Source organism: Trichoderma evansii, assembly GCF_050947405.1.
Source record: "Trichoderma evansii strain SZMC 28006 chromosome Unknown GGI43scaffold_1, whole genome shotgun sequence".
Lineage (NCBI taxonomy): Eukaryota > Fungi > Ascomycota > Sordariomycetes > Hypocreales > Hypocreaceae > Trichoderma > Trichoderma evansii.
In genome coordinates, this window is record NW_028145205.1 from 708,314 (window position 1) to 726,564 (window position 18,251).

The 18,251-nt window shown below is 49.4% G+C and overlaps 8 protein-coding genes across 8 annotated transcripts; 3 read left to right on the top strand and 5 right to left on the bottom strand.

The window, feature by feature from the left end:
• The first annotated feature begins 1,997 nt into the window (after positions 1-1,997).
• GGI43DRAFT_389771 (major facilitator superfamily domain-containing protein) lies at positions 1,998-4,716 on the top strand. Its single transcript, XM_083204240.1, has 3 exons — positions 1,998-2,998; positions 3,287-3,442; positions 3,499-4,716. Exons 1-3 carry the CDS (start codon positions 2,600-2,602, stop codon positions 4,459-4,461), a joined length of 1,518 nt encoding a protein of 505 aa, XP_083065855.1. The 5' UTR covers positions 1,998-2,599; the 3' UTR covers positions 4,462-4,716.
• GGI43DRAFT_5711 (uncharacterized protein) lies at positions 4,638-7,403 on the bottom strand. The gene is made up of 2 exons (XM_083210037.1): positions 6,700-7,403; positions 4,638-6,643 (listed from the first exon to the last, which is right to left on the bottom strand). Exons 1-2 carry the CDS (start codon positions 7,141-7,143, stop codon positions 4,814-4,816), a joined length of 2,274 nt encoding a protein of 757 aa, XP_083065856.1. The 5' UTR covers positions 7,144-7,403; the 3' UTR covers positions 4,638-4,813.
• A 6-nt stretch (positions 7,404-7,409) lies between these two features.
• Positions 7,410-9,130, top strand: GGI43DRAFT_389776 (Alpha/Beta hydrolase protein). Its single transcript, XM_083204241.1, has 4 exons — positions 7,410-8,178; positions 8,235-8,424; positions 8,478-8,754; positions 8,811-9,130. The coding sequence occupies exons 1-4, from the start codon at positions 7,527-7,529 to the stop codon at positions 8,904-8,906; spliced, it is 1,215 nt and encodes a 404-aa protein (XP_083065857.1). The 5' UTR covers positions 7,410-7,526; the 3' UTR covers positions 8,907-9,130.
• GGI43DRAFT_389785 (uncharacterized protein) lies at positions 9,054-9,705 on the bottom strand (the record flags this gene model as incomplete). Its single annotated transcript, XM_083204242.1, has 1 exon — positions 9,054-9,705. A coding segment is annotated over one exon (474 nt), but the record flags the coding sequence as incomplete, so codon positions are not given.
• A 1,430-nt stretch (positions 9,706-11,135) lies between these two features.
• Positions 11,136-12,585, bottom strand: GGI43DRAFT_6277 (uncharacterized protein). Its single transcript, XM_083210092.1, has one exon. It carries the CDS (start codon positions 12,302-12,304, stop codon positions 11,546-11,548), a length of 759 nt encoding a protein of 252 aa, XP_083065859.1. The 5' UTR covers positions 12,305-12,585; the 3' UTR covers positions 11,136-11,545.
• Positions 12,586-12,919: 334 nt separating this feature from the next.
• Positions 12,920-13,817, bottom strand: GGI43DRAFT_378260 (haloacid dehalogenase superfamily protein; the record flags this gene model as incomplete). The annotated part of the gene is made up of 2 exons (XM_083202671.1): positions 12,920-13,742; positions 13,801-13,817. 2 exons carry the CDS (start codon positions 13,815-13,817, stop codon positions 12,920-12,922), a joined length of 840 nt encoding a protein of 279 aa, XP_083065860.1.
• A 499-nt stretch (positions 13,818-14,316) lies between these two features.
• Positions 14,317-15,777, top strand: GGI43DRAFT_6269 (uncharacterized protein). Its single transcript, XM_083210090.1, has 2 exons — positions 14,317-14,514; positions 14,801-15,777. Exons 1-2 carry the CDS (start codon positions 14,410-14,412, stop codon positions 15,578-15,580), a joined length of 885 nt encoding a protein of 294 aa, XP_083065861.1. The 5' UTR covers positions 14,317-14,409; the 3' UTR covers positions 15,581-15,777.
• On the bottom strand, positions 15,713-17,848 carry GGI43DRAFT_419726 (Zn(II)2Cys6 transcription factor; the record flags this gene model as incomplete). Its single annotated transcript, XM_083207727.1, has 3 exons — positions 15,713-16,289; positions 16,366-17,560; positions 17,611-17,848. 3 exons carry the CDS (start codon positions 17,846-17,848, stop codon positions 15,713-15,715), a joined length of 2,010 nt encoding a protein of 669 aa, XP_083065862.1.
• Positions 17,849-18,251: the final 403 nt, after the last annotated feature.

Genomic DNA, 18,251 nt, shown 5'->3' on the forward strand with positions numbered 1-18,251 from the left:
TATTTTGGAGGTTGGAGACACCAGACTCTCGGTCTCTCTCCGTCCATTAGTCAACCAACTAGTAGCTATTTTGCGTCGCACTTGTTAAGAATTGGTGAAAATGTGGCTTTCTTCTATTGCTTCTCCAAAAAAAAAAACTTCTTTTCCACCAAAAAATACGCGGCTTATTTTCTTCTTCGGTACTTCTTCCAGGGAGAGGCTCCTTTTGGGGCGCGGCAGGCTATTTCATCCTTTCATGCGAGATGGCGAGATGCGATTTTCGCAGGGCGCTTAAAAGAAAATAGCCGAATTGGCCGAAGATGCCAGCCTATTAGGCGGCGGCATTCGCATGCTACTTATGTAACACCGCTTGTTGGATTTTTAATTTAAAAATAAAAAATTTAAGGTAGAGAAAGAAGAAAATACAGAGGCTTCGGTGCTGCTGCTGGCTATGGTAAGGCGTAGACGGAATAAGTGGGATTGCGACTTCGGATTAGTGAACCGGGGTTGTAACATTCCTCTGTCACTTCTACTCTCTGCAAACTTCTCCCGACGATTGCTTCTATACATCTTCTCTTCTCTGCATACAGACAACTATTACGCGACACTTGCAGTTTCGCTTATCCTGTCAACCACCTGCTCGTAAAGCATCTCGCCAAACTTGGCCTGCCTCGCATTCACTAAACCCAAAAACCCTGCCCGGTAATGTCTGGAGTGCAAGCGGGGAAACAACCTCGACATGCTCATTGGCCCGGGGGGTTCTTCTTTCACGCAGAACAAGACCAAGACCGGCCTCGTTGCCAAGAGCGTCATGGTGCAAAGACCGGCATTTTTGGTGCCGTGCCCAGGTTCGTCACTCAGTGTCTTCTAGGACCAGCTTAGCGCAGTTTAGCTCTGCAGATCCCATGTCCGGAAGACGAGCTGGATTCTGAATTGTATCGGCGGGGAAGAAAAGTGGGTTGGCTCTTCAAGATGAGCAGCAGCCCAGAATCTGAGGTTGCCATGATGGCCACCTGCGCGTATCGCACTTATGCATGCGTGTACGAGTAAGGACGGCCATGTCATGGGTGCTCATTACATTGCCACTATCTGATGAGCTGAAGCGTGTGATGTAAATGGCTCAAGTGTCACGTCTACGACGGATATGGAGAGGCATTCGTTCCTGAGGGCTGCGGCTAGGCTATTGAGTTTGGAAGCCCGCTCTGTAGTTCGCCGGCTTCGGCAATTAAACGTCGTGGTTACACGTTTTCGAAGCCAGCCACAAAGAATAGAGAAGAAGGCGGCGCTGTGATGATGTCAAATAACGGCGAGGCTACTGGCCAATCTGTCTTGAACCTAATTCAGAGAGCTGTCTTGACTCAAGCCTCACAACAATGCAATGATAGCCGTTATTTCCTTCATTGCCGCTTTCGCCATGTGGGTTTTCTAGCTTGCTTCTCCAAAACTCACCAGCCATCAGACAAGCCACGAATCTTCAAGCCAGCAAACGCCTCGTTCTTATTCCCCCTGTCATCACGCCCAAATCTTTTACAACAAGGAAACGTCTACACGAGCTGCACCATTGGCCGATTCGATCTCTGTTGTTTTTTTTTTCTCCTTCGGCCTGGCCGCCGAACCTTTCCGAAAATGGAGCCCACCATCTTCTCGTCGCCGTTCCTTTCTGGTGGTCGTTCCACTTTGACAGCCTGACAGCCAGCCAGATTTATTCAAGATGATGCAGACACAGCTATTGTGATAAAGGTTTACCCGTCCCCGAGTGCTAATGGCAATAGTGTAGCGGAAGATGCTCGGACCAGGGGTCCAGGTGCTACACAGACCTCATCATGAGCATTGTCGCTCCGCTGGTTCGAGCCATCCATGTAAATCACTTGGTGATGGATGGATCCCACCCCGTTAGGCAGCGTGCGTGACTGGCCGCCATCCATGGCCTGGTTCCAACCCGGGTGGATCAGCCATGCTCTGTGGTTTTTTCCTCCCTTCGTGCTTCAACCTGCTTTTTTGCTTGCGCCCGTATTGACTCGGGAGATACAAGCGGCCCTTGGCATAAGCTAGAGCCAGCTCTTGACGGTACTACCGCAGCTACCATCTCAGCTAGTGATGATGTTGATTCCATAAAACAAAAATTAAGCTTGTATCATCGGGACGAGAATGGAGGCGAAGAGGCAAAAGCAGCCCCATGCTGCCCCGGGTCCGAATGCGCACGGCTCTTGTGTGTCCAGACGCCCAATCCACGTACGAGCTGCTCGTATTGGTGTCTCTGCAGTAAAAAGAAAGACAGAGTTTCCAGGTTCCAGAGCCTAGACTGGTGCTAGTCGTCGCGTGGAGTGTCTGCTTGCGGTTCCCCAGTAAGCCTCATCCTGGAGTATCCCACTTTTATACATTAATCGGTCTGGGGTTCCCCAAACGTGGCTCACATGCGTCTAAGTCGACCCCCTCCTCCGCCTTGTTCCTCATCCACCATTCCTCCGCATTTTGATTTTTCTTATATCTACTCGCTTCCCCTCTCCCTTTTCTTCCCCAAGGCCTTTTTGTTTCCCTCTCATCTCCTCCATCTCGACCTTGACTTGTCTCACAGAGCCATCGTCGTCAAGCAAGAAGAGAGCGAACAAAACCGCCCACCATGGTTGGGAACAATGAAGAGTACTGGGTCCCCGAGGACTATGAGGGCATGACCGCCGGCCGCTACCTGGCCACGCGCGTGTCCTCGCTGAAGCCGCCGATGCTCAACGTACCGAACCCGTGGAAGCTGCTGCGCATGCTCAACCGCCAGCAGTGGTCCTTTTTCGCCATTGCCTTCTGGGCCTGGACCTGGGACGCCTTTGACTTCTTCACCGTGTCGCTGACCGTGTCGGACCTGGCCAAGCAGTTTGGCAAGACCAACACTGACATCACCTGGGGCATCACGCTGGTGCTCATGTTCCGATCCGTCGGCTCTATTGCCTTTGGTGTGGCTGCCGATCGCTACGGCCGCAAGTGGCCGTTTGTCGTCAACAATCTTCTGTTTATTGCTCTGGAATTGGTAAGAAATTCCCCGTCCGATCGTATTTCGTGCATTTGAGATGCAGCGTCTTGGCTCTTGGCCCTTGGCAGAGATGCAGCCAAGGCTCGGTTCAGAGAGCCACGGCGGTGCCACCCGCCTTGGCCAAACTCTCCCTAAAAACCCCCGCCAAGTGGCCAAGCAGCGCTATAATGTCGGCATCTGAGCCGCGTATAGCAACTGCCGGAGCTATTGAACTGATTTTGCCAATTTACAGAGGCTAGGAGAATAAAATGAAAAAAAAAAGGCTAACCATGGCTGAAATTACAGGGAACCGGATTCTGCCAAACTTACAAGCAGTTCCTTGCCTGCCGCGCGCTCTTCGGCGTTGCCATGGGCGGTCTGTACGGAAACGCAGCGGCCACAGCTCTGGAAGACTGCCCGTCAGAGGCCCGTGGTATCATTTCCGGAATCCTCCAGCAGGGTGTAAGCTATTCTCAACTCCAAGTAGCCGACTTTTTGTCTAACTGATTTTTCAACAGTACGCCTTTGGATACCTTCTCGCTGCCGCCTTTGCCCGCGGCCTCGTCAACACCACCTCCCACGGATGGCGCCCGCTGTACTGGTTCGGCGCCGGCCCCCCCGTCATCTTCATCGTCTTCCGTCTCATGATGCCCGAAACCCAGACCTACCGCGAGCGCGAGCGCATGCGCATCGAGGCCGGCCGCAGCAGAGGCGACGAGAAGTCTGTCGGCAGCGTCTTCCTCTCCGAGGGCAAGGTCGCCATCAAGCGCCACTGGCTGCTGCTGACCTACCTCGTCCTGCTCATGGCCGGCTTCAACTTCATGAGCCACGGCAGCCAGGATCTCTACCCGACCATGTTGACCAACCAGCTTGCCTTTAGCGCCAACAAGGTCACTGTTACGCAGGTTGTTGCCAACTTGGGCGCCATGACTGGCGGAACCGTTGTTGGTTTCCTCAGTCAGTCTATCGGTCGTCGATTCAGCATCATCTGCTGCTGCATTGTTGGCGGTGCTCTCCTCTACCCATACACTTTTGTGCACGACACCTCCATCATGGCCGCCGCTTTCTTCCAGCAATTCTGCGTCCAGGGCGCTTGGGGTGTCATTCCCATCCACTTGATGGAGCTGTCCCCCGGTGCTTTCAGAACCTTTGTCGTCGGTACCGCCTACCAGCTGGGTAACCTCGTCTCTTCTGCATCTTCCACCATCGAGGCCCGCATTGGCGAGCGCTTCCCTCTGCCACCCACCACCGCTGGTGTTGCTCGTTACGACTACGGCAAAGTCATCTGCATCTTCATGGGCTGCGTCTACGCCTACGTCATTGTCCTGACCTTCCTCGGCCCCGAACAGCTCCGCAAGAGCTTCGAAGTCGCTTACGACCACGACGCCGCTGTTGTTGCTGGCTGGGACGACAAGGCCAAGGCTGAGCACGAGGAGTTTGACAAGCGGGACTCTGTTGCGGGAGAGAAGCAGGAGGTTTAAAATGGATACCCTTTACTTGGATAATGTCGCTAGTATATCTTGCTTTTTCTTGTTATGTTAATGAAATGGGAAATGAGGGCTTCTAGGATCTGAGAACCTTTTGGATATTGGTTTGAGATTTTGAGGACGCCTTGAGGCAGTGGAATCAGACACTGTATGACAATTATGAAATGATACAAACTATGCTTTATATATATACCATATATATTTGCCTATCAATACAAAGACCACAAAGTGGTAAATGAATAATGAAATGTGCCATATTATGTGAACAGAATTTACTGTTTCTTATAGAGTTAAAATGTTGGGCTTTAACGGGCAGTTGTATTATCGTGAGCCAACACCCATTCTGCTACCCTAGCTCAGCAGGATCATCTCCAACCCCTCTCATCAAGCTATCAAAAAAGGCCATGTCAACACTTTGGTAAGCCCATTCATCAATCCCAAGGGTGAAAAAATCATCTTCCTCTTGTTGTAAGAAGCTCTCGGGTAGTGTCTCTGTTAATGTGCCATTGCTGCTGTATCCTGCATCGGCCAGCGTGCTGCTCCAAGTCTTTGAAGTTCCAGCGATATCATCGGCATGGTGAGCTTCTGGAATTTGTATCCAGCTTTGATTACCTACATCTGTAAGCATTTCTTTGGAGATGATGCCTCCACGCGCAATCTGGATTGTGCCAAAATACGGTATGTTTACACACACAGCGCCGCTTCTCCCTTCATCGACTGGCTCATCAGCCGCCGCGACCTGTACGCTTGCCCTATTCGCATTTTCTGCATGGCCACCAGCAGCCTCTGCCTCAATGACCAGTAGTCTTCGTAGCAGTTCTACGCTTCGTGCTCCCAGTGCGTCTCCGTTTCGTTGGCTAACTTCCTCCATGCTTTCATACACCTGTTCTATCATCGCTCGGTCACCAGGTCGCTGGTGCGTTAGCCAATTCTCGGATCTCGCAGACTCGGAACCTCGACGATGCCCGTCAAGATGTGCTATTAGTAGCGTCATGGCTGCCATCAAGGAGAACCAGTCCATGGTCCGGCACCAAAAAGCTATTCGATCGGCGCTGCGGAACGTTATGAAGCGGGAGAGCACCTCGCGAGAGGTGTTTATGCAGGTAGCCCTTGAGTATTGGTTATCGAATCCATTCAGAGAGGAGCGAAGCATGTAAGGAAGATGAAGTTGGTTGAGAAGGGTATAATGAAATAGTTGATGAAACAGCCGTCGCATATCCCAAAAGAGCCTTTCTGGGTCGTCCAATACTGTAGCTAGGTTTGAGTGAAGCCACCATTTTTTAGGCAAATCTTCAGCAGCCTTTTGCAGCTCCTTGTCCAATTCTTGCGTCAAGCCAATGTCGTCCGGGCTTGGATCTGACTGGTTGCGCTGCAAGATACGAGATGCAATAACGCAGTGTATGCGCTCAAGGCGTCCCATATGCGTGTCGCTTTCGAGCATCTCTTTGGAAGCCATGCTCTGATCGATGGAACTTTGAGGCAGACCCAGCATGAGACAGATGTGTCGTTCCGCAAACACAATGCGAAACCATATAAATCTTGGTTGGGCCTGTCTTTCCGAGTCCATCAGCTTGCACTGCGCCGAGCTCCTGGAGCGGTGAAAGCCCATTAGTTGCGCAATCGTCATGGCCCTCCGGATAGCAACCAAGCCTTTGCGCAGATCTCCGCCGTTTGTATGCCACAGACTCTCCATCATCACGCACTCTATTCCTTCGATGTTGTTGATGAGGCTTTCGTTTGCATTTACGAGGCTAATGGCAGTGTTAAACAGGCGGTTCATAATCTGACGTGGCGGTTCTGATAATCCTTTGAGGTTTTGATGAAGATTAGGATGGAGGTGTTGTAAGAAGGTAGCAATCCTGAGCATGTATAGGCCTATCAGAACAGGGTGAGCATTTGGTCCTGGCGGCTCAAACAGGCTCTCTAATGATTGAGGATCGCTTTTTTCGAGGTCGTTATAGGAAACGGTAAGCATCTGGTAGAAGCGCGCTGACAAGTCGCCGCGTGCATTGGAGATGATGTCGATATCTTTCGGCGTAGGCAAAGATTCATACAGAGCTTTTGATAGTGCCTGGTGTTTTCCCAGTTCAATAGAGCGCTTCTTACTAGAAACTGGCTGCGGAGATCTACCGCTACTATCGCAGTCGAGGATTTCATATTGAGGAGTCTCATTATGCTAATGAAATAGGTCAACATGTATCATTGGACGTGTTATGAATGTTGAGCACGTACATTTAAAGATTCAGGTTCATATGAACTGTTACGTGGTTCTGCAAGTACAGAGCTGCCATTATTAGTAGGTTTCCCATTCTCTTGGGCCGTCGCGCATCCGCAGAAAGAGTCCGAATTGTTGGGGATCTTTTTGAGCAACTGTTCGACTAATGCTTCAACTCTCACAACTCGGTCTCCCATCTGAAGACTCCGGTCCAAGGGCGTTGAGATCTGCTCGGGAAACTGCTGGTCGACGCATTTGGCACCGCGTCGCTTACAGCTGATGCAGATGGTGTCTTCGGGCGAGCCAAAGATGCATTTCATCTTCCGCCGCCGGCACTCCCAGCAGCTTCTCGTCCCCTTTCGAACTTTTCTCCTCTTTGACTGAGGACCGCCATCGATTTCGTGCTCTTGGTCTGGTGGCGTATGAGTCGGCTCAGAACGCTTGGTTGACGCTGCATCCATGAGAGAAAGCTCAACCCGTAGCGATAGCTATTAAAATAATCCCGATTACGGAAGAATGAAACACAGCAAAAGAGTTTCTGATGTAGAAAGTATACGTCGCACGAGATGTAACACGGATTGCGCGTAGGGGAGAAGTCCTGTCTTTCGACCGGAATCTCGGTGGACGAGCTGAAGCCAGTGACCTTGGGTGGCCCCACTTTTTGCATTCCTTGTGCGAGTTGGATTACAACTGAGGTAAACCTTCGTCCGTGACATCGGAGATCCTTCAGCGACAAGACAATTATAAAAGGCCAATTTGTTCTCTCGTAAATTTCTAATTTATATGCGCTTCTTTGATTACAGTCCACATCCACAGTCTAGTACCGAAAACACATCATCTTATAATGGCAAACCACTTCAACGTACCGCCCACTAACACGCCAGGCAAACCTGAGCCTTTCACCCTGCATGTCCCTGAAAAGGAATTATCTGAATTTCACCAACTTCTAAAATTGTCCAAGATCGGGCCTGCAACATGGTGGAACCAACAAAGTGATGGCCGCTTTGGAGTGTCCCGCGAGTGGCTCAGCCAGGCCAAAGAAACCTGGCTTACAACATTTGACTGGCGCCAGCATGAGGCTCGCATCAACAAGTTCCCCAACTTCAAGATGAATATTGATGATCCAGAGTCTGGCAAAATCGAGATACATTTTCTGGCACTATTTTCTTCCAAGAAGGACGCGATGCCAATTATCTTCCTACATGGGTTCCCAAGTTCATTCTTTGAGCTTCTACCCATGATGGAGCTTCTTTCCGACAAGTACACGCCCGAGACTCTGCCATATCACATCATTGTACCATCACTGCCCAATTATGGACTCTCTGGTAGTCCTAGCGAGAATGTCGAGATGACGCTGGACCAAGCTGCACGAATTATGCACCAGCTGATGATGGACCTTGGGTTCAGCGATGGATATGTCGCCCAGGGAGGCGATCTCGGCAGCATGCTAGCAAGAATCATGTCAGTCAAATACCAGGAGTGTAAAGCTTTTCACCGTAAGTTTTCTTCGAAGATACAAAAAAGATGGAGACGAATATCTAACAGAATGCAGTCAGTATGCTGACGTTGAATACGGGGGAAACACCACCTCCTGCCGACGGTCTATCTGCCGAAGAGGCACAGGAAATGAAGCGCACCGAAACCTGGGCTCAAACTGGTTTGGCCTTTGCGCTTGAGCATGGCACCCGCCCTGCCACTGCTGGGCTGGCTATTTCCTCCAATCCACTCGCTTTGCTAGCTTGGTAAATAATCCCAATAACTAGATTCAACATATGTTTTACTAACAGTAGAGTAGGATTGGGGAGAAGCTCCTTGAGTGGCCTGACCAGCGTGAGCCGCTATCTCTCGATACCATCCTAGCCATGGTCAGCCTTTACTGGTTCACAGATACATTCCCTCGCAGCCTATACCACGCACAAGTCATACAAACAATCCTCAAAGGAGAATCGCTCCCGATATCCAAGGAAAAGCCGCTTGGATATTCAATGTTTCCGCGCGACCTCGCTCTGCTTCCCAAGGCCTGGGCCCATCAGATTTACCCGAATTTAGTCTTCTTCGAAGCACACGAAGTGGTGAGTTCTCAACGTCTCGTGTGTTTAGATGCCAGATCACTAACTGAGATGAATAGGGCGGACATTTCGCGAGGTTGGAACAACCGAAGCTATTCTTGCAAGATATCGAAGAGTTTGCCCAACGAGTCCGCGGATCATTCACACCCGCATGAGGATCCAAGATTTATGCAGCGGATCCCGCATTAGTGAAAAGAGGATCTTATAGACTCGAGTTTAGAACTAAATGCAGCAATACTAAGCTTAATTATAGATTATAAGCTTAATAAATCTACTAGGATCACACGAGATGCTCTTTGTTATGATGTAATTTATTATATATATTTTATGGTATAAGCAAAAGATCTAACGCCTCTCATTTATCATAATGCTTCTCTAGAAGAAAAAAAGAGAACCAAATCAAAGCCCCATAACCATGCGTTTCGTAATATTTATATCGAAGTCATAATGTGTGAATATCCCTCTCTTGCATCACCCTTTTTAGTACTGGTTACCACCGTGGTGGTGGTGATGGTGGTGGCCATCGTTGTTGCCACCATAGGCCAGGTTCTGCATCTCCTTCTCCTCCTTGTGCTTCTTGAAAGCGTGCTCAATCAGATTGGCTCCGATGGCACCGACGGCGGCAGCTCCGACGGCAGCAAGCTTGCCACCACCGGCCTTGTGCGCGGCGAAAGCAGCACCACCACCTCCGATCAAGGTGGCAGCGAGACCGCGCTCGCCCTCGGGGCCCTCAGCGCCGGGGGGACCGCCGCCGGGGTACTGCTGCTGCTCGTAGCCGGGCTGGCCACCGTACTGCTGCTGCTGGCCATAAGGCTGCTGCTGGTGCTGTGCGTATTGGGGCTGCTGGTCATAAGGAGAGGCGCTGCGGTTGTGGTCGTACTGCTGCTGCTGGCCATACTGCTGCTGAGGGGGGTAGCCCTGGTTGTACTGCTGCTGCTGGCCGCCGTACTGAGGCTATTTCCAAAATGTGTTAGTCAACCGATGGATGTGTCAATATTATTAGACTGGATTCAAATTTACCTGCTGGCCGTACTGCTGCTGCTGGGGATAACCCTGGTTGTACTGCTGCTGCTGGCCGTACTGCTGCTGAGGCGGGTAGCCGCTGCCGCTGCCGGCGTTGTTGTAGTAATCGTTGGCAGACATTATGATGGCGGGGTATTCGAGCGAAAAAGAGGCTAGGTCGAGAGGGATATGTAGCTGCAAAAACGAGACTAGAGTCACGCGGTGATCAGATGAGATCAGAAAAAGATGAACCGAGTAGAAACTTGATGGATGAAAGAAGTAGAATAATCAGACTTCGAGAGGCTACGGCCAAGCTTATTTATTCGTTTTTCTTACACGAGAAATATTAAGAGGTCGGTGGGGGGGAAGAGCGCTTCTGTGCATGTCTAGCGGCTTCATATCAGCAGTGGCTGGGCCGTGCTACTGGAGTCAGCTGTAAGGTACACTTGAGCGTGGCGCAGTCACTGCGGTTCTCTTCCCCCTTTTGGGGCGAACCCTTTTTTTTCATTCTCTTTGCTGTCGAATGGAATCTAGGACGGCGATGACATCAATTTCGGGCTCAGCATGATGATAGAATGTAATACTGGTCGATATGATTTTTTTTTGGTTGTCGCAAGCAGCAGCATCGCATACATGTCGCTACGGGATATGCACCCCAACAAAGAGAGGCTGTAACAGGGTCACCCAGGCCAGGCTACGGCATTTCCGGCACAGTCTGGAGCTTATGGTAGGCTCAACTTTTAGCTTTGGGCAGCGGTTGCGTGCTAGGTGAGGTCTGCTGGCCGTGGAAGCGCTGGAGGGATGGCACTGCAGGAGGATTATTGATACTACCTACAAGGGAGGGGCTGAATGCAGTCCCTGAGCCTCCCCAGAACACGCATCGAAGCAATTTGCACGCCAAAAACATATTAATAGCAATCATGGCTTCGATGACATCTCGGCTCATCTGTCCGAGAGACGCCAACTTCTCCATGGCTGTCTAACACATCCAGCCTCGGTATGGCGATTCAACGAGAGACACGGGCAAAGCGGGGGGCGCCCTCGCTCGAAAGCCGAAACAGCGGTGGTGGCCAAGATTCCAGCCTTCGCTCAGCCTCCAGCCAAGGGAGGGGCCAGATCGGCTGTCTGTGCGTGCGGCTACGTTAACCAGCCACGCGGGCCAAATCAGCCGACACGTCGGGGAGGACGCCAAGGCTGATTCCAGGCTTTCGATTTGCTTCTCTGGGTATTGTTTAGATTGTTTAGGTACATTCTAGAAAGGGTGGCTGGTTAACTTGTCCTTCGTTATCCTATTCAGTTGTACGAAGTAGTAGGTATTGCATACTCTGCTCCATAGTCCAAACCCAGTCAGCGTCTATGTGGGCTGCGGCTCCTCCGCACGTTTTGTCTCGATCTGGTGGAACAGGCAACTTCTTTCGAGGCGCCGTGGAATAGCCGCTCGCTATCGTTTACTTCTCAGCCTGGAGATTCCTTGTTAGGCATAGATTACGAGGTATGGTATACTATTGGAATATCAGAATTATTGAATACTGTATTTGTCTGATGATGCCAATCTTCTCCGCGTAGGTAGAGTGGCTTGGCTCTGGATACTTTCCTTGGCTCATACTGTGGCGGTATGATTTAGCATCACAGCCAAGACCTCTTGGCTACCATTCTCTCCCTTGACTCATTTTTTCTTTTTACATTGATGCCCTATATCCTTGCGTAGAGTTGTACATCTTTATCCAAACTGAGCGCTAGCAACATGTAATACTGCACTGACAGGCTGGCCATGGGCCCATGTTTGCTATTACTATTCCATTGCAGGCCAAAACGCCTTCTCCGCGGCCAATACCTCGCGCCACTTTACCAATGCTCTATTCAGCAACTCTCCTTTGATATCCTCCTCGCCTTGATTCTGCTTAACTTTGATCTCGTGCTGCACCGCAGAATCGATAATTTCGCCCAGCTGGTCGACAAACCGCGCAAACTCCACGGAACTCCAGTTCGGTATGAATTCCCGCCTCAGAGCCCCACCATCCTCATCGGCATCTGACGGAGCGGAAAGCCGGGTTGATGCGCCGGACCAAGCGTCGAGGTAGCATTTCTCCGTCGCCCAGAATACTATCGCTGACTCGAGCCAGGGTAGAATGGCCCTGTCGCCACCGCCAGGAGACGTGTTGTCGAAGAGAGCCTCGAAACGGCAGAGACCTTCCAGCTTGTGGCTGAGATCCAGGCTTATGCCGTACTCTGCTGCGGTGCGGACAAAGAACTCTTCCTCTCGGCGAATGTTTACCAGTGCATCAATCATCCAGTGAAGTAGTTTGGTACTCTCGGAGACATTTCCCTTATCTTCAGCCGTCTCAGGGAGTTGTAGAAAGCTCAGTAGACGGCCCACGCCACGGATATATCCATGGATATAAAGTCGATCATTAGAAAGCCATTGTCCTAGGTGGTGTTTGGAGACGCGGCCTTCGGAAGCACGAGTAAGGAAAGAGGATTGCGTGGCTAATTGATAGGCGAGAGGGTCGGAAGCGAGGACGGTTTGCGTGAGAGAGAAGGGAGCAGCCATTGTCCTCTTCTTTTCTCTTCTTTATCTGGTGAGTTTAGTGTCAATTTGCTGGTTTTCGTGATACAAGCTGTCGTAAGAAAGAGTTATAATGAGATTGAGAAGGGCTCGCGCAGAAAAGATGAAAGAGCAAGTGAATGCGAGTACGATATCACATTACGTCACAGTCATGACGTATAAAAATGTCTCAGCCAGCGTCTCATGCAGACCGCTCATCGCATCTTCTAAACTAATTGTAATATGCTTCATGATTTCTCTTGTTCATGGCAGCCAGAGGCTTCATAATACGTCTTATTCATACTGCCCTACGGTTTTGTATTACCAGAGCTGCACAATTATTAAGAGCTCATGATAAAAAAAATAATCTTCTATATTCTCAATCTAGCAAGACGAGCATTCTAAAATCTAGCTTTATAGTTTCTCTTTCGTCTCAAATTTTTACTGGTCCTTCCAATATACATACGCTTGTAATAAAAGCGATTCGAAAAGAGCAGTTGTATCTTCATTCCAACCATAAATCAGTCGTTTATCATTTTGTACTTTTAACAAGAAAAAAATCAATCTCAAGATCATGTTAGTTGTTATCAAAGTCGTTAAAGTTATGGTCCAACTCACCATCTATGCCTGAACAGGCGGGATAACCATGCCGTACTTTTCATACGGAAAGTTCTCCAGAGAAACAAGGTACTCGGCCCAGCCATCGCCCAATTCACCAACCTGGTGCAAGTCAACCTCTCCGGCCGCGGCAGTTCGTCCAGCTAGGACTTCTTCCTCACGGCCGGCGTACTCCTTCTTGAGCATAGGGTGAGGGCACCAAACCACACGCATGCCAGCGCGGCGACCAGCCTCAACGCCAGGGACTGAGTCTTCAAAAACAAGACACTCTTCGGGCTTAATGGGCGCTTCTCCCTCGGGCAGCGAATCGTTGATGGTCTGCAGGGCGAGGAGGAAGATATCTGGGAGCGGCTTTCCACGGCCAGGCTTGAGTCGGGAATCGTCACCTACGACTTGTCGATGAGGGGGAAATACGGAGAACGTATCGGCGAGATGGCTCGTCTTGAGCTTGAAATTGCCCATGTGAGAGCTCGTGGCGAGAGCAATGTGCACGGTAGGAGAGTCGACGCCAGGCTCCGCTGTCCGAGATAGGCTGGTCAACAGCTCAGGGACACCGGGCAGAGGCTTGGTGCCAGGAAACATCTTCTGGTGGAGGGCCGCACATTCAACGGCATACTCTTGGTCTGAGATGGGCAGTTGGGCCCAGTCCAGGAGGATCTTGTTGGCGTCGGGACCAGGACGGCCCTGGAGCTGGGCCTTGATGGACCATGGCATGGAAGGACGAGAGTACTTGTCTAGGATGAGGTTGACGCAGAGTGTGTAGATATCCTCGGTGTCAAGAAGGAGGCCGTCCATGTCAAAGAGACAGGCTCTCACGGGAGGGAAGCTGGCAATGGCTTTAGTTCAAGTCTTCATGTTGAAGATTCATGATGAAGAGGACATACTCAGTTCGGGGGGCCATTTTCAGGGAAGGGTATAGAGAAGGATTCTATTGTTTCGATAAGGTTGAAGATAAGGTGCTAGTAGCCGAATGGACAAGGGAAGAAATGAGAAGAAGGCTAGTCTTGCTAAATGAAGCTGAAGGATTGTGAGATTCTCCTGATTCCTATCGGAGACTATCCATTCGAGTTTTAAGTATCGAAAACGCGCCGAAGTGGGGGCGGGGCGATTTGCGCTGGGGTTCGGCGAGTGACTCGCAAGTGAGGTCCCGTACATCGGCAGCTTCCGATGAATTGGTTCAAAGGCTGAAAGGGTTGAAAATTGCTTGCTATAGACAATAACTTTCTATCTGCCGTATCTTTGACCGCCAGAATGCCACCTTATCATTTTTCGAACACACCAATGCTTACTGGCATAAGTTGCTATGGAGCTGTGCATAGAGACTTCCCCACTAGTTTCCGCTGCGCTGACATAATCGCCTCACATGCCACATTTCCGCCATGCAAGCTTCGTAGCTCAGTGATGATGCTTCTTCATCATTGATACCCCCCTATTACATTTCACTCTGCTCGCTAATAGCTGTTGCTTGATACGTAGCGATACGCAACTCAAACATGAGTGATAAAGAAAAAACTCCGGAAAACACAAAAGAAGCACCTCAAGATGAGAAGTCTAATGAGGAACCGGAAGTTGTGAGATTCCCTCCGGAGGAAGAAGCAGTAAGTATTAACTAGCGCTATTCAGAATCCTGGTAGCAGGTCTCGCTTTTACTTTTATTATATATTACTGCACCTACCCTCTTTTACTGTCAATATGGGCTATGTCTCATCAGTCAGTTCTTTATCTGTCCTATTCAATCTTATGACCGTCTCGCATCAGTCAATCTCGCTATATAGACTGCCACTCACTTACATGATCGGCACTCATTTCAATATTGAATTCTCTTAAAGTTTTACAATTTTCAAAATACTCATTCAAAGCTTCTCATCCTAGGCCCTCCTCAAGGAATCTTCCACCCTCAAGGCCGATGCCAACTCTCTCTTCGTCTCTAAAGATTACCACAACGCCCTCTCCAGATACGACGACGCCATTGCTTCATGCCCCAACTACCTTCACTATGAACGTGCAGTGATACAGAGCAACATTTCTGCGTGCCATTTGCAAGTCGAACAATGGACAGAAGCTATAAAAGCCGCAACAGATGCCATTGACAGCTTAGCAAAAGTTGAAATTGAGGAGCAACTTGTGCCAAAAGAGGAATCCAAGAAATCCAAGGATACCAAGTCAGATAATGAAGATAAAAAGACGAATGAAGACAAAGATGAGGATGATGATGTCGAAGAAGAGATTATCAGCTCCGGAGCAGAGCGAGCTGCGCCTATGGCTCCTCCTGAACCCACACCCGAGCAGGTAGCACTAGAGAACCGCAAAGCCGACATTCTTCGTATCCGCACAAAAGCCCTACTTCGACGTGCGCGCGCCCGTTCTGAGGCCGGTGGCTGGTCCAACCTCGCTGGCGCTGAAGAGGACTATCGTGCTCTCTCTCAAATGCCTGGCCTGACGCCCGCTGACCAGCGTACCGTTCGGTCACAGCTCAAGACCCTGCCGCCGCGAACAAAGGCCGCCCAGGAAGCTGAAATGTCAGAGATGTGGGGGAAACTGCGTGGCCTTGGAGACAGTCTCCTTAAGCCTTTTGGTCTGAGTACCAACAATTTCCAAATGGTCAAGGATGAAAAGACGGGAGGATATAGCATGAATTTCTCACAAGGCGGCTCATCATCATGACATGTCAAGAGGTCATTATCATAATCTTCTTAAAGAGCGCCATTTATCTATAGATATAACCATCAGGTGTGAATACCATTTAGAATCTCAGCGACTAGGAGGATAGAACGGCTGAGCGAACGTGTTGCTATCTCACCAAGTGCCAAAGCCATATTGGTGAAGTTGCTCATATTGGGCAAATGAAAGACCCGGCTGCTGTGGCAAACCATCTGTTCGCGGTACCAACATCGGAGTATACGGAGTGTTTACTGACGGAGATCGCTGCTGAGGCGAAACAACTGCTGAGATATCCGACGTTTGTGTAGGAGATGGGCCTATCCGAGCAACTTGCTCATCCCCTTGGTCGTACCTCAGCGGCATGGCTGGTCCTGTAGTGCCCCAGCCCCAAGTCGCTTTAAGATGCTCGTCGGCACCTGGCCGCGAATATCCAATTTGAGTCTCTATTCTCTGTAAAATCTCCAAGACTTCTATTTGTTCTTTGTGATCCGTTAAGATTACCGAAGCCAGCAAGAGTGCTTGTATATAAACCGGCCCAAGATATTTGTCGTCCGTATGCGCTACAATCCCGCATACTTCGCGGGCATGGTGTAGTTGAAGCCAGCTTATTTCATCCGATACCATTGTTTGTTCCATGGGATGTGTTTGGGTAAGCATGCATTGTGCAGTGTGATACAAGAGACGACAGAATATTGCCACCTGTTTGGGTGCCCTGGTCAAAGAATAACACAATCAGTTCCTAGATCCTCATCTCAAGAAGAAAAGAGAGAATCCTGTTTCAGACTTACCATGCTTTTGGGAAAACAGAATCGTTTTCTACTTGAATGGGTTGCGTGTATCCCAAAGGGCGCAGGTTCCTCGGACATGCGTCGCTCCACTGAACGCAGAGCTGCTTTAGATATTTCCATTCCGGTATATAATTTTCCAGAGTCCTGTTTTCCCTTGGATCCATCTCTGAAAATGACAGCACGTGTAGCCTGTAGCTTGCAACCTTGGCCAGTATGAACAGCATTTTCTGTGCCCAAAGCTCCTCATCTCCTTGGGACATAACTTCGCCTCCATCACTGGGAAAGCACAATTCCATATTCCAGAAGCCAAAATGCAAATGGTAGCCTGTTTCTAGGTTCCACAAAACATCCAAGTAGGCATTTAACCAGAAACATGCTGGTCCGACGCTGTCGCCCTCTGCAGTCCACTGGCTTTCGCTAATGATGGAGTTGAGCACAGTAAGACTGTGGCCGCCAGTCTCCGGCTTTTCCCTAAACATGATGTTGTAGAGTTTTAAAATCGTTGCTGCAATTGAGCATTCTTCTATGTTACGCTCTGGATTCTCGTGATAGCGAAATAGCTGCATATTTGCCGTGCTATAATATGCTGTAGCGCTGTGGCCTAAATCTGGTTGGCGATGTGATAAGCGTCTAACTCCACAAGCCAAGAGAGAATAGAGCAGCAGAGGAGAATCCAGCGCTCGATATGGAAGACACTCGCCAAAGTGCTTTCCCTTATTGAACGAATCCATCCAGACCGCAATTTCATCTACATAGACTCGCATATACTGAACGTGCTCAGGTGAGTCGAGGAACTCTCGTTCGAAAGAGGTAGAGCCCGTAGCATCTCCAAGGGTAGCACTGTCGTCTTCAATGCTCACACTAATATTTGAGCGATCTTCCACTTCAGATAGGCTCATTGGTCCTGATTCGACTGTAGCTCCTTTGCGCCACTCCGTGGCTTGTAGTATCAAGCTATCGCTGTATATACTCCTCGTTTTGTTTGAGCTCTCAGGTGATATATAAATGTGCCAGACATGTCCCTGGAGGATAGAGCTAGAGGATGATCCTTGGTCAGAAATGGGGGTTTGCGTTCGAACCATCGGGCTGCGTCCTATAAATTGGCCTCTCTCAGCGTCTACGTCTGCGTATCCCACTAACCCATCTTGATACTCGGAAGCGATTTGGCGAGACTCATCTCTGATCGTAACTATATCTGAGAGTATATCAGTTTCATATCCTCATGTCTATAGATTAATTCCATACTGTTCTGGAAAGCAACTGGAATAAAATTAGACGAATCGTGAATCGTAATATTTGTAAAATTGAGTCTGATTCCGCGTAAACATTTTCGTCTCCCCTTTTGGCAATTTTGGCAGGACGGTACTGATTCGTCGCATTTGAGATGTCGATCTCTACACGTCAGGCAGCCGGTACGTACTCGCTTCGACTTTCTAGAGTATTTAGAAGATCCCAGCGACGGTGTTTGACATGATTTGATCATTGGTAAAATTGTACTGTATCGGCATATATCAGGGTATTTTGCATGCATGCGTAATCTCGTGGAGTCAAGGCAAATTATCTGCTAGCAAATCAATTTCGGTACGTTGAATGAACAAAAGAAACAACTTTTATCGGCCTATTAGCCTTTGAAGGCCTATTGGTAAAATAGGATACGGATTATATTGTAAACGCTGGTCGTCATGCCTGCTACTTATCTCGGTATCTCGCTTTGAACTTGCTGTTTGCTATCTAGAGAGCATTCGTACACCATTCGAACGGTTAATGAGAGTAGATATTTAATAGCATGGCAAAAAATTATTTAAGAAGTAAGGATGCGGTGAGTAACTGGTAGAGAAACAGTATTTAGAGGTTGTGAAATGCTCTCACTGCTAAATCCAGTTAGA

Excerpts from the sequence above, each read along its gene's own strand:
- GGI43DRAFT_389771 (XM_083204240.1), top strand. The coding sequence starts at position 2,600 with ATGGTTGGGAACAATGAAGAGTACTGGGTCCCCGAGGACTATGAGGGC. Across the intron at positions 2,999-3,286 it reads TGTTTATTGCTCTGGAATTG|GGAACCGGATTCTGCCAAAC; the intron begins GTAAGAAATTCC and ends CTGAAATTACAG. Across the intron at positions 3,443-3,498 it reads CCGGAATCCTCCAGCAGGGT|TACGCCTTTGGATACCTTCT; the intron begins GTAAGCTATTCT and ends ATTTTTCAACAG.
- GGI43DRAFT_5711 (XM_083210037.1), bottom strand. The coding sequence starts at position 7,143 with ATGGATGCAGCGTCAACCAAGCGTTCTGAGCCGACTCATACGCCACCA. Across the intron at positions 6,644-6,699 it reads ATGAACCTGAATCTTTAAAT|CATAATGAGACTCCTCAATA; the intron begins GTACGTGCTCAA and ends CTATTTCATTAG.
- GGI43DRAFT_389776 (XM_083204241.1), top strand. The coding sequence starts at position 7,527 with ATGGCAAACCACTTCAACGTACCGCCCACTAACACGCCAGGCAAACCT. Across the intron at positions 8,179-8,234 it reads GGAGTGTAAAGCTTTTCACC|TCAGTATGCTGACGTTGAAT; the intron begins GTAAGTTTTCTT and ends AACAGAATGCAG. Across the intron at positions 8,755-8,810 it reads TCTTCGAAGCACACGAAGTG|GGCGGACATTTCGCGAGGTT; the intron begins GTGAGTTCTCAA and ends TGAGATGAATAG.
- GGI43DRAFT_6277 (XM_083210092.1), bottom strand. The coding sequence starts at position 12,304 with ATGGCTGCTCCCTTCTCTCTCACGCAAACCGTCCTCGCTTCCGACCCT.
- GGI43DRAFT_6269 (XM_083210090.1), top strand. The coding sequence starts at position 14,410 with ATGAGTGATAAAGAAAAAACTCCGGAAAACACAAAAGAAGCACCTCAA. Across the intron at positions 14,515-14,800 it reads TCCCTCCGGAGGAAGAAGCA|GAATCTTCCACCCTCAAGGC; the intron begins GTAAGTATTAAC and ends GCCCTCCTCAAG.